This window comes from Scyliorhinus torazame, chromosome 7 (genome assembly GCF_047496885.1).
Source record: "Scyliorhinus torazame isolate Kashiwa2021f chromosome 7, sScyTor2.1, whole genome shotgun sequence".
Classification (NCBI taxonomy): domain Eukaryota; kingdom Metazoa; phylum Chordata; class Chondrichthyes; order Carcharhiniformes; family Scyliorhinidae; genus Scyliorhinus; species Scyliorhinus torazame.
Genome location: NC_092713.1, coordinates 34,634,869 through 34,648,931, shown reverse-complemented (window position 1 = coordinate 34,648,931; position 14,063 = coordinate 34,634,869). Strand labels below are relative to the sequence as shown.

The window sequence follows — 14,063 nt, the reverse complement described above, 5'->3', positions numbered from 1 at the left end:
ACAGGCCGGATTTTCCGGCCTCCCCCTCTGCGTGTTTTCGGGCAGCTGAGGTGGCTCACCATTGCCCGCCAACGGGTTCTTCCGGTCTACTCCGATGTCTCCAGCGTTTTGGATGGCACGACTGTCCCATCGCCGTGGAACCCAGGGCGGGGGCGGGGGGGGGGGTTGCCTTTGGCAGGACCGGAAGGTCACACTGACAGGAAGGGCTGGGAAATCCCGCCCTGTGTTTGGACATTCTGGACTGTTGGCACGAGAAGTAAGGAGTAGCAGAATCTCATGCCATCATTTTCTCTCCCTCTTTGTGTTGAATGGTTACTGTACCCTTAACACCATGTAGGTGATGCCCCTTTAAGACCGGGTTTGGAACCCTGGGGGACTCCGCCTCTGGCTCCGCCCACCAGGGAGCCATATATAAGGTGACGCCCTGTAGGTGGCACTCAGTAAGCACACGTCTCGGTCACTGACTAGTTCTCTGTTTATTAAAGCCTTCATTTGCCATTCTACACTCTCGTGTCGTTATTGAGGGTACTACACTCTTTCAATGAAGGATCTCCCTCTGAACATTAACTTCTCTCTGTCTCAGCCTGTGGCCAATTGTGCTGCAGGTCCCCGGGAGTTTGTCTTTCCCGCGTTCAAAACTTTCTCTTTTGATTGCTGCTTTTATATATTTATTCAAGTGCAAGAGATCGATATTACGATTTTTTTTGTTTGTTTCATTGCTCTCCGTCCAGTTTATCACGAGGGACAGCGTTAAAGATCTGCTCCAGGTGGTTTATCCGCTTTTTTCTGAAGGTGGACCAGCTTCCTTCAGTCAGTTGACGGAATTGTTATCAAATCTAATCTGCGGCTATCCTGAGAAAGGAGGCTCTCGTGTCTTTTCTTTCAACTGGTACGAAGATAACAATTACAAGGCTTTCCTTGGAATTAACAACACAAAGAAAGAGTCAAAGTACGCTTATGATTACACAGCCAGTAAGTGTTTACTGTCAAACCTTATATGTATTCTCTTCAGATTTTAGATTGGAATAAGAATTTGGACGCTTGGCGGGGGGGGGGCTGAATTTTATGGGATGTCGTGTTCGTTCGCACCAACTAAAGTCAGTTGGGAGGTGGTCCATGAAAAGAAAAACTCACCTGCCCTGCAGAAACTTTACATTTGGCTCAAACCAAGACTTTTGCCCTCAGCTCCGGAGGGAGTCCCACTTTGGAGAGCTGCTGACCATTCAGAGGCAGGTTCGAGCGAAGGCCGCTGGTGGTCCAAAGCCAGAAGCCCGAGGAGAGAGAGTTATAGAAGCTGAACTGAAGGGAAATCCAGGGTGCCGGCAGGGCCTGACTGGCAGGTCCCAGTCAGGGCCGTAAGGGGGGGGATGGGATGGGGGGAGGGGTGGGGGCAGGTTTGTAAGACGGGGCTGTTTTAAGGAGGGGGTATGACCTCATGGGGGGAGTGTTCCCGATGGGCACAGAGGACGCCTCCAAGGGAGGTTCCCCCGCTTATTGCTCAACACCAACTCACCAAGTAAAGGCTGCTGAGCTACCTGTTTGGTTTGGACTGCTCTCTGCGCAGATAAAATAGTGGCTGGGACAGGAAGGGGCACTTAAATGACCAGTAATTGAGGACCTCAATAGGCTTAAGGGTGAGCGGATCGCCTGTCACCACCCTCCCCTGCCGCCCCACCAATCCACATAAAATAGGATGAGCCGGGGACGGGCAGGAAGGCAGCAGACAAGTCGGGGCAGCACATTGGCACAGTAGTTAGCTCTGATGCCTCACAGCGCCAAGGATCCGGGTTCAATTCCGACCTTGGGTGACTGTGTGGAGTTTGCACGTTCTCCCCGTGTTTGCGTGAATTTCCTACGGGTGCTCCGGTTTCCTCCCATAGTCCAAAGATGCCAGATTGTCCCTTAGTGTTAAAAGAAAAAGGTTAGGTGCATTTGCAGGGATAGGGTGGGGGTGTGGGCCTGGGTGGGGTGCTCCTTAGGAGGGTCGGTGCAGACTGGGTGGACCAAATGGCCTCCTTCTGCACTGTAGAGATTCTGTGAACACGCCCACCTCCAAACACGCTGGTGGAGGGCTGCCAAATCCAGCCCTGGATCTGAAAAACTGAAATGTCAGCCTTTAGAATGTTATGTTCAAATTCTATTGGGCTGGCGTGTCCACTCGCACATTGATTCCGGTGTTTGGATACATTGGACTTCCTCGGGATTGAATGTGTATGGTCAGGGAATGGGAACCTCCCATCCCACCCAACTGAATTAACCAAACATACCGGCTACCCACACACCCACCGAATCGTTAGGATCTGGGGATGTCCAATCTTTACATCACCTGGCAGGTAAGTCAGCAAGGGCAGTCCTTGGGGGGTGGGGGGGGGGGGGGTGGAGGGGGGGTGGGTGATCTGGCCCCGGGCGGGGGCCCCACGGTGGCCTGGCCCGCGATCCGGGTCCACCGATCTGTGGGCACGCCTGTGACGTGGGGGCTCTCCTTCCTTCCGCGCCGGCCCCTGTAGGGTTCCGCCATGGCCGGCACAGAGAACGCCCCGCGCATGCGGCGAAATACACCAGCCGGTCTGCGCATGCGCGGAATCACGCCGGCGGTTCCGCGCATGCACGAGATCACGTGGCCCTTCGCCGCATGCGCGAACTCGCACAGTCCCTTCGCCGCCGGCTGGAGCGGCGCCAACCCCTCCGGCGTCCACCTTTTGGGGGCTGTTGATGCCAGAGTGGTTGGCGCCGGTTCTCCCGCCGGTGTGGGGACTTAGTTCCCAGAAGGGAGAATCCCGTTGCCTATTGGAAGTGTGAAGTCATTGATAGCGATTCCTGGGCCTCTCTTCCTCCCCAGTTTCATAGGTGTCATTACTTCCCCTCGGTGTATTACAAGCAAAAATATAGCCACTTTGCTGAGTTATAAGTCAGTGGCCCTGTCTTAGAAATCTTGGGAGGGATTCTCCAAGCCCACGCTGGATCGGGGGCTGCCTATGTTCCTCCGCACCGGGCCCCTGGAGGGCTCCACCATGTTGCCTGAAAGCCGGTGTGGAGACGGTCGTGGCGCGCATGTGCGAACCTGCGCCGTCCATGGTGTGCATGCGCAGACCCGCGACGGCCGTGGTGCACATGCGCGGACCTGCGGCGGCCATGTAGGGCTGGCTTTCGGCGCCAGAGCAGCGCACAGCACTCCGACGCCATGCTAGCTCTCGAGGAAGGGGAGAATGCCTGGGCCTGGAGGCCTGTTGATGCCAGTGTCGCTCGCGCTGGTTATGACGCCGGCGTCAACACTTGGCCGGGATTTTGGAGAATCCTGGCCCATGAACCAAATGTTCAGCATGACCTTCAGAGAGAAGAGGGAGGCGAATACTGACAGTGGTGGAATGGAGGTCGAAGTGACTATAGATAGACAGGGTTTTGTGTAATTATGCTGAGCTTTACTGGAACTAAGAAGCAGTCTGTGATGGTACAAATACTAATGTTTGGTAAATGTTCATTGTAGCTCCTTTCTGTAACACGCTTAATCAAAACATGGAGTCCAACCCCGCAACCAAGATAATCTGGAATGTGATGAAACCACTCCTGATGGGAAAGGTTCTGTTTACCCCAGATTCTCCAGCAACCCAACAGCTGATCAAAAATGTAAGAGCACATAATTTTTACTTTACTTTGATGATTAATTTTAGACGTTTAGGTGATTGAATACGTTGCATCTAAACAACAACATACCTTCGTAACTAGCAAAACCCTAATCTCTTCAAAGGAACATATCATGAAGGTTTGTTCAGCGTATAATATCAATTAAGTGATTTTTACAGTAACTTTATTGCAGCATTAATGTAAGCCTACTTGTGATATTAATAAAGATTATTATTATTATCAGGGGCAAAATTGATTGTGTGAGTTTTTCTTTAATGCTGTGTGCATTAGAGAGGTGTTTTGTATTGTCCTAATAGTATGAATGCAAACTTTGGTTAATTTAGAATGTAATTTTGTGCTAATAGTTTAAACCATACTGTTCCACTGACCTGATGATTGGAAAGTCAACTGCACAGTGGGTAGCACTGTTGCTTCACAGCGCCAGGGTACCCTTAGTGTTGGGTGGGGTTACTGGGTTATGGGGATCGGGTGGAGGTGTTGACCTTGGGTAGGGTGCTCTTTCCAAGAGCCGGTGCAGTCTTGATGGGCTGAATGGCCTCCTTCTGCACTGTAAATTCTATGTTAAAAACCAGGTTTGATTTTCGGCTTGGGTCACTGTATGTACGGGGTCTGCACATTCTCCCTGTGTCTGCGTGGGTTTCCTCTGTGTGCTCCTGTTTCCTCCCACGAGTCCCGAAAGACGTGCTGTGGAAATCCTGAATTCTCCCTCTGTGTACAGGTGCCGGAGTGTGGCCACAAGGGGCTTTTCACAGTAATTTCTTTGCAGTGTAGTGTATGCCTACTTGTGGCAATAATAATGATTATTATCATAGAATCAGAGAATTTACAGTGTAGAAGGAGGCTATTCCGCCCATTGAGTCTGCACCGGCCCTTGGAAAGAGCACACTATTTAAGTGCACGCATCCGCCCTGTAACCCTGGGGTTAACCCAGTAGCCCCACCTAACCTTTTGGACACTAAGGGGCAATTTATCATGGCCTATCCAACTAACCCGCAGATCTTTGGACAGTCGGAGGAAACCGGAGGAAACCCACGCAGACACGGGGAGAACGTGAAAACTCCACTCAGTCACCCGAGGCCGGAATTGAACCCGTGTCCCTGGAGCTGTGAGACAGCAGTGCTAACCACTGTGCCACCATGCCGCCCTAGTAGCCTATTGGCTACAGTCAGCTTCTTCCTTCTTCTTCTTAACCTTTTCAACTCCTTGATGGAGCATAGGCCATGGACAAATTCTCTCCACCTAACCCTGTCTAGGGCCATTGCTTCACCCATCGGATGTGGGAGGGTTAAAGTTGTGCAAGAAATGGCTGAACAATATTTCTAGATGCGGCACGGTGTAATGAATGTTTGTTGGTTGTAATTTTAATGGCCCGTTTCCCCTGCTCCATGTTAAATGCCGTTGTCTCTTTTGAATTGTAATTATAGACATCTGCCTCTCTGTTTTGCTAGAACTTTTAAAAGATGTTATCCTTGCTCAGACAGGGGGAAGCTGGTAAATGGTGGTCCATGTTCCGGAATCTCTGATTACCAAACTGGCACGTGTTGGATCTCTTTAAAAAGGCCAGACAGGCCTTTTGAACTCAACTCCGCACTGAGTTTAAAGCGCAGTGTGCAGCCAGCCAGAATTCTTTAAAAACATTATCAGATACAGATCCCTGCATCAGTTGACTGCACTTTGAAGAAGTCCCTTCCTCATCTTTCTCGAATATGTCAGTTTATTTTAGCGACTCCATTTTATTTCACACACGCACATATACGACTTTTAACATTGCTCACCCTGAGGTAATAGTGGTTCAGATGAATAATCAGCCTATCGTCTTACAGGAGGAGTGTTTGTTCAGGCTCGGGTTGAACATACGTACAGCCACAAAATAGTTAAATGCAGCGCACAGTGACACATGTTGGTGGAATTTTCTTTGCAGGCTAATGCCACTTTCGAGGAACTACACAGACTTAAGAGGATTGGAAAGATCTGGGAGGAGGTGAAACCTCAGCTGTGGAACTTCTTCCAAAACAGCGTACAGATAAATATAATTCGAGTAAGTGTTGGCCATCAGGACAGGTGAGCAAAGTGTTATCCCCAGCTGTCAACCAGCCATCTCTCAGCTCTTTAACTTCTGTCACCATGATTTTCAATGAACGTTTTGTTGTCTGTGATAGAGATAGCAACAGATTAAAGATGTTTCCCATCTTCCTACTTTCATTGTTTTCTCCATCTGGTCTTGGTCTCTCTGAATCTGTGCTTTGCATCTCCTTGTCATGTCAATCGGGATCATAGATACTGGAGGTGGGACTCACTAGATGGCTATATAGAATGCTAAACTTCTAAAATGCCCAACAGTTTTATACTTCTTTTTAAAAAATAAATTGAGAGAACCCAATTCATTTTTTCCAATTAAGGGGCAATTTAGAGTGGCCAATTCACCTACTCTGCACACCTTTGGGTTGTGGGGGCGAAACCCACGCAAACATGGGGAGAATGTGCAAACTCCACAAGGACAGTGACCCAGGGCCGGGATCGAACCTGGGACCTCGGCGCGTGAGGCATGGGTGCTAACCACTGCGCCACCGTGCTGCCCGTTTTATACTTATTAACGTACATCCTGCATGAATGTGGGTTTATGTTAGAGGTTTAATTACAATATTATTAAGGTGCCACATGAAAAGAATCTGGGCATCTTAAGCTTCTTCCTAGAGAGTGTCCTACAGCACAACACTGCCCTCCATTTGGCATTAATTATCATTCTCTCAGATTCTGGAAGATAGTTGGTCTAGGAAGTGGGAAATTGTCAAAGCAGTGCCGTAAGGGATGATTTCCCGATCTTGCAGCTATGGTGCATTGTTGGGATAGAGTAGATAGGGAGCTTTGAACTCCACATAACAATTCTATACCTAATATGAGAATTGTTGCAGGTAGTCCAAAATGCAAAATGTTCTCAACTTCAATGTGAACCTTCATCAGCACAGCATTCCCAACACAAATTTTTAAAAAATGAATGTTTCTTTTTTTTAAACAAATTCTTTTTTCCCAATTAAGGGGCAATAGAGCGTGGCCAATCCACCTAACCTGCACATCTTCGGGTTGTGGGGGTGAAACCCACGCAAACGCGGGGAGAATGTGCGAACTTCACACGGACAGTGACCCGGGGCCGGGACCAAACCCGGGTCCTCGGCGCCGTGAAGCAGCAGTGCTAACCACTGCGCCACCATGCCGCCTGAAAGTGAACATTTCGTGACACATTTCTTGCTTTTTATTTCACCCAGGACTCAATAAGAAACCCGACCGTGTCATATTTCATAAACAGGCAACTGGAGGACATCGATTTGACAGCAAGTGACATCTTAAACTTCCTGCACAACAGACAATCCTTCGAACGTGCAGAAGGCATGCCAAACTTTGACTGGCAAAATATTTTTAATTTAACAGACCAGCTCGTAAGCCTATTCAATAATTACATGGAGGTAAGAAAATAGCTGAATTAAATTGGAAACTGATTGTGCTGCCAAGATTAACTATTGTTTTTGCTGAATCTGTTTGCTGGCCACAGCCAGGGGAGAGAGTTACATATTTACAAATAAAGCATCTGAGCTTTGCACAAGACACACCTTTAATTTATTCATGCCTAGTATGTGGGCATGACTGGCAAAGGTAGCATTGGGTGTTCATCTCTATCAGGCTTTGAGAAGGTGTAGTGAATTCCTGCAGGCCATGTGCAGGAATCTCCCACAGTGCTAATAGAGAGGGAGTTCCATGATTCTGACCCAAAGACGATAAAGGAGTAATGATATTTTCCAGGCCAAGGTGGCGTGTGACTTGAAGGTGGCAGTGCTCCCGTGTGCCTGTGCCTCTTCTCACCTGCCTGACCCTCCATATTCTGCTCTCCGTAAGCAGGCCCATCCTAAACTCTGTTGTCCATACCTTAACTTGCACTGCGTCCCATTCACCCATCACTCTTGCACTCGCTGCCTACATTGGAGCGGGTCCATCAACACCTCGGGCGGGATTCTCCTCCACCCGGTGGGGCGGGCGGCCCCGGCGCCGTGGAGTGGCGTGAACCACTCCAGCATCGGGCCGTCTGGAAGATACATAATCCTCCGCACCTTCAGGGGCTAGGCCGGCACGGCGGGGTTGACGCTGCGCTAATCGGCGCGGAAGGGGCTTGGCGCCGCGCCAACTGGCGCCGAAGGGCCTCCATCGGCCGGCGTGCGTTGGCGCATTTGCGGGTGCGCCAGCGTGTGCTGGCATAATCCCGGCACATGCACAGGTGGGTTCTTCTTCGCGCCAGCCATGGTGAAGGTCTGCAGCAGCCGGTGCGGAGGGAAAGCGTGCCCCCACGGCACAGGCCCGCCTGCGGATCGGTGGGCCCCAATTGCAGGCCAGGCCACCGTGGGGGCACCCCCGGGGCCAGATCCCTCCGTGCTCCCCCAAGGACCCCAGAGGCTGCCCGCAGAGCCAGGTCCCGCCGGTAAGTACCAGGTCTGATTTACGCCGGCGTGACTGGCCTAAAACGGGCGGCCGCTCGGCCCATCGTGGGCCGGAAAATCGCCGGGGGGGGCCACTGCCAGCGGCTGCCAACCGGCGTGGTGCGATTCCCGCCCACGCCAAAACCCCAGCGCCGGAGATTTTGGCAGCCGGCAGGGGCGGGATTCACGCCGTCCCCTGGCGATTCTCCGGCCCAGCGGGAGAATCCCGCCCTACGATTTTACAATTCTCAAGCTAGTGTTAAATACCTCCAGAATATTTCTCCTTCCCATCTCTGTCACCTCTTCCAACCTGACAGCCCTCCGAGAACTCTCACTTCTCGTGAATACCCCGCTTCCTTTCCTCCACCATTGGCAGATATGCCTTTAGCCATCTAAGCCCAAAGCTTTAAAATTCCTTTGCCAAACTCTTTTGGCTCACTCCTTCTCTCGCCTGCTTTAAGATGTTACTTTGAACCCACCACTTTGACTAAGTATGGGGCCACCTGGTCTAACATCATCTTCTTTGATTCAAATGACAGTTTTTGTCTGATTACACTCCGGTGAAGTGCCTTAGGGTATTTTACTAAGTGAAGGGTCCTATATGAATGCAAGTTGTTGTTGTTTTGCTTCATTCCTATTCTGGAGGGCCTTATCTCAGTTGAGGATCGCCATTTTCTGATTGAGGAACTGGCGGTTCAGTGGATTGCTGTGTTTCCAATGTACTGGGCCCCATCGTTCAAGCAGAAACCCTCAGCTTTCTATAGACTTCTCTTTAATGTTAATAAAACCAAACTGATCGTGCCAACACATTTTATTGGAACCAGTTTGAAATGTGAGAATTACACCGGGCGTTTACAGAACTTAATTTCATTCCCTGGCAACCGCATTTACTTCAATGACCACCCAATCAGTAGGTAAGGTGCTTTGACATTGTTACAACAGTTTGACATGAGGGATTAAAAACCTTATCAATACTTTGAGGTAAAGTAATTGTGGGTTAATGTTTCCTGATAACTCACTCGGCCAAACAAGATCAAAGTTGCTACCTAACTCCCAATTTGCATTCCTTGACAACTTGGTGAAATTTACCCGCATTATCCAGGCACCTTCCCACCTTTCTTGTCAGGAGAACTACTAATTTTGGAAAATGTACCCAGAGATGCTCCTTTTAATTGATCTTTTCAAACATCATGAGATAGATATAGGTGAGAAAAGCCATTCAGAACGTATCAGTTCACACACGTCTGAAACATTATTCAGTCGTTGCCATTGTGGCATCCAACCATTTCTTCGAAGGTTCCGCGATTCTGGCTTGTTCATTCCTCTGTCCGAAAGTGAAACTCCGTTTGTTGATCGCTTTTCCGAGAGGAATTTTCTGAAGCCAACCAAGCATTTTTCTTCCCAGTTTGAACCTTGTGACCCTTTGTCCGAAGGTCAACATTCAATTTAAAATAGTTCTCGGGTGTGCCATTTTATCGATGAAAGCCTCGGAGGTGGAAGAGGGAGTGGGGGAAGAAGGGCCAGGGGGATCTAATGATGTCTGACTCTTTACCCCGCATTCCTCCTTTAAGATGCTAATGAAAACCTACCTCCAAGACCAAGTTTTTGGTAATCTGCCCGAATACGTAGCATGTTGGTATATTTTTCTAATATTCCTGTGAAGCTCTCTGGGACATTTTAGTAAACTAAAAATGTGAAATAAGTGAAAGTTCTGCTGTTGGTGAATACCAGATAAGCATCCTGATAACTTAGAGACAGCAGTGGGGGTCAAGCCAGGTTAATGACTGGTTTGCATTTGAAGCAAATAATTAGAGGCACCGTTAGCTGCAATCTTCTCACTTTGATTTTTGCAAAGGCCATAGCTTTCAGGTCATAACCTCTTTTGTTATTTGCAGTGTTTGAACCTGGATAAATTCGAAGGCCTTTCCGACGAGGGGCAGCTCACCCACCGGGCACTCTATCTCTTGGAGGAGAACAAGTTTTGGGCTGGCATTGTGTTTGTGGACTTGTACCCCTGGTCGAACAAGCTCCCAACTCATGTGAAGTACAAAATCCGAATGGACATCGATGCAGTGGAGAGAACAAATAAAATAAAAGACAGGTCAGTTTGCAGGAACAGGATAGTGAGCACCAGTCAGTGGACAGCACCAACGACTGCAAACACTGCAAGGTACTGCAGGCATTGCACCAACTTTAACCCTGTCCATCTGACCCCCAACTACAATGACTCGCCCTTCAGTTGCATGGTGTAATGTTCTTGTTGGATGGCCTGATTTATATTACAAGAACACGTGTAGCTGAAGCTAAAAACAATTTATTAATGTAAACTGTGGGTCAAATATATACAAAACAACAGATGAATAACAGTATAAACACACACAAACAACCTCTCTCCCAGCTCCCTAGTCAGTCTGAGGTCACCTGACTCTAACATTCACTTATATACCAATGAGACTCCTAATAGTCAGTCTGTGAATTACAACACAACCATGACATCACTACACATGAGGTCCATTGAAATTTAGTGCCACAACTTTATTGGGGAGGTGCTGGGTATTGGCAGGGGTGGTGACAGGTTGAGTGATTTCCCCACACTGCAACACCACCAACATCAATTGTACACGAGAACAAGATACTGCAGATGCCGGTAATCTGAAATAGAAGCAGAAAATGCTGATAATACTTGGCAGGTCAAGCAACATGTGCGGAGCGAACAAAAGGACCTTTCCATCAGTACTGAGATGTAGGAAGGGGGCATGTGGGGTTGACTAGAGATGGAGGAGTGATGAGTGAACGATAGGCTCCAAGGTTTGGTAGAGGATTGCAGAGGTGGGGCAGAGCCATAGATAGGTTTGAAAATGTTTTGTCTCTGCTAATAGAAAATAGGGAGAAGAGTGGCAAGTAAACACACGTGGTCGCAGTCCCCGGTCCCTCCATGCAAAGCCTTGAACTAAAGATTAGGAACAATAATTACATCCAGATGGGGTTGCTTTCTTTGTTTGAGGTGAAAATTGAACAGGTCCCATGGACCCTACCTCACTGGCCCCATCCCGTGTACGGTGCATATCCTATCTGTTGCTTCAGCATCTAACTTTTTTTTAAAAATCCAAGCCTTTGCTGAGCTTGTGTTTTCTAATGGGCCAAACAGTACAATAAAAACCTTGCCCATTGGCAGAGACATGAAGCGTAATGGTGGGAGCTCAATACATTGAAACTCAATTCATTCTCTCCTGGAATTGTAACACTTATACAATGGGCGAATGTTTCACACAATAAATCAAAGTAGAGCAAGTTAAATGATCCCCCAGGCGGCTGATTCCATTGAGCTTTGGTGTAGCTATTTCTTCATCATTCCTCTTTGTTTCATGACATTCCGTTTCACCTTATCGCCACCCAAACCCGTTCTGCACGGCCAAACGTAACAGATTTGTATCTTCATCGACTGAGCATAATCTTGTAGAGTGGATCTCGCCCACCCTTTAAAGAGCTAATGCGATTTTCATTCCATTTCATTGAAGATCACAATCTACCCCATAGTGTTCTATTTTGTCTTGTAACGAAACATGTCACTCACTCATACCTCGCTCGCCAATCGGACCTCCATTCCAACAGCCTCCAGCCCAGTGCCATTGCCAACTCCACGCAGAAGAGAACGCAGGGTGGCTTCCTCCCTCGAATGAACAGTAATACAAAAGTAGTGTTGAGCTGCATAATCTGATCCTTTCAATAGCGTGAGAATGCACTCGTGCCAAAAGTAGGATTTATGCTATTATTATAGGGCCACTGTGATGAAATCAGAGCCGAAACTTGGACAAAAGTCTTCTGCTGCAGTTATTGTGATGGCTCAATGGGTAAAGACACCACATGGTGTGGACTTGGGCCGTTCCGATTCAGAAAGTCTTCAAGACTGATGTCTGACCTGTACTAAGTTACCTGAAAATAGTTGAAGAGTGAAATGTCCAGAGGAAAGAGGGAAATGCCAGCTGGGACACCGCTCCTGATCAAAATCCAATAACCTCCATTGGAAAATGCGTTTTTGTGGGCATTTACTATGGGTGGGAAAAGGCCTATGGCCCTCTGTGGGCACCAGGTCTGACAACAATACTATCTGGGTTCAGGTCTGAAGATTAATCACTTGGGGGGGTGCCAAAGAATTGTCAACATCTTTGGAATTGATCCCATTTCCTCTTCCTCCTTTACACACTGCTCCTCACACATTCCTAGATGCTGCCAGCCTTGTTAATTCACCTGTTCTGTCCATCCACAAATCCCTCCACAGCTTCACTCGTTCTGCTTTTGCCATCTCCTCCAGTCCTATGTGTTCCCACGCTCTCCAGTCTTGTGACCAAAGAAGCATCGAAAGGTCACGGTGTAGAAAGAGGCCCTTCAGCCCATATTGTCTGTGCCGGCCCAAAAAGGAGAAAAAATAAACCGGCCAGTCACGTCATTCCCATTTTCCAGCACCTGGTCCATAGCCACACAGGTTACAGGAATTCAGGTGCAGATCCGAGTGCCTTTAAATGAGTTCAGAGTCTCTGCCTCAACCACCAACATAGGCAGTGGATTCCAGACACCCACCACCCTCTGGCTTTTCCTCATGCCCCCTCTAACTTTAGGAATCTAAGCCCCTGGTAACTGACCCCTCCGCTAAGGGAAACATATCTTTTCTGTCTACCTTGTCTGGCCCCTATTCATTTCACCCCTTAGCCTCCTCTGCTCTAACAACTTAGTCTACCCAATCTCTCCTCATAGCTGCAATCTCCTCCATACTCTCTCCAGAGCAATAATGTCCTTCCTGTAATGTGGTGACCAGAACTGGACACAAAATTCCAGCTGTGGCCTAACCAGCGTTTTAAACAATTCCAGCATTACATCCCTGCTTTTGCATTCAATACCTCGCCCAATACAGGAAAGCATCCCATATGCTTTCTTGACCACCTTGTCCACCTGTCATAGAACATAGAACATTACAGCGCAGTACAGGCCCTTCGGCCCTTGATGTTGCGCCGACCTGTGAAACCACTCTAAAGCCCATCTACACTATTCCCTTATCATCCATATGTCTATCCAATGACCATTTAAATGCCCTTAGTGTTGGCGAGTCCACTACTGTTGCAGGCAGGGCATTCCACGCACTTACTACTCTCTGAGCAAAGAACCTACCTCTGACATCTGTCCTATATTTATCTCCCCTCAATTTAAAGCTATGTCCCCTCGTGCTAGACATCACCATCTGAGGAAAAAGGCTCTCACTGTCCACCCTATCCAATCCTCTGATCATCTTGTATGCCTCAATTAAGTCACCTCTTAAACTTCTTCTCTCTAACGAAAACAGCCTCAAGTCCCTCAGCCTTTCCTCATAAGATCTTCCCTCCATACCAGGCAACATTCTGGTAAATCTCCTCTGCACCCTTTCCAGTGCTTCCACATCCTTCCTATAATGCGGCGACCAGAATTGCACGCAATACTCCAAATGCGGCCGCACCAGAGTTTTGTACAGCTGCAACATGACCTCATGGCTCCGAAACTCAATCCCTCTACTAATAAAAGCTAACACACCATACGCCTTCTTAACAACCCTCTCAACCTGGGTGGCAACTTTCAGGGATCTATGTACATGGACACCAAGATCTCTCTGCTCATCCACACTGCCAAGAATCTTACCATTAGCCCAGTACTCTGTCTTCCTTTTATTCCTTCCAAAATGAATCACTTCACACTTTTCTGCATTAAACTCCATTTGCCACCTCTCAGCCCAGCGCTGCAGCTTATCTATGTCCCTCTGTAACTTGTAACATCCTTCTGCACTGTCCACAACTCCACCGACTTTAGTGTCATCTGCAAATTTACTCACCCATCCTTCTACGCCCTCCTCCAGGTCATTTATAAAAATTACAAACAGCAGTGGCCCCAAAACAGATCCTTGTGGTACACCACTAGTAACTGGACTCCAGTCTG

At 48.3% G+C, this 14,063-nt stretch overlaps 1 protein-coding gene across 3 annotated transcripts in view; it reads left to right on the top strand.

Moving 5' to 3' along the window:
* Nucleotides 1–14,063, top strand: part of abca4b (ATP-binding cassette, sub-family A (ABC1), member 4b) — a 188,486-nt gene that overhangs the window by 47,233 nt on the left and 127,190 nt on the right. For all 3 annotated transcript variants that reach the window (XM_072510537.1, XM_072510536.1, XM_072510534.1), the window contains exons 9-13: nt 732–972; nt 3,485–3,624; nt 5,564–5,680; nt 6,906–7,103; nt 10,001–10,206. In XM_072510537.1, the coding sequence (XP_072366638.1) occupies nt 732–972; nt 3,485–3,624; nt 5,564–5,680; nt 6,906–7,103; nt 10,001–10,206 (902 nt within the window). The remainder of the gene's footprint in view (nt 1–731; nt 973–3,484; nt 3,625–5,563; nt 5,681–6,905; nt 7,104–10,000; nt 10,207–14,063) is intronic.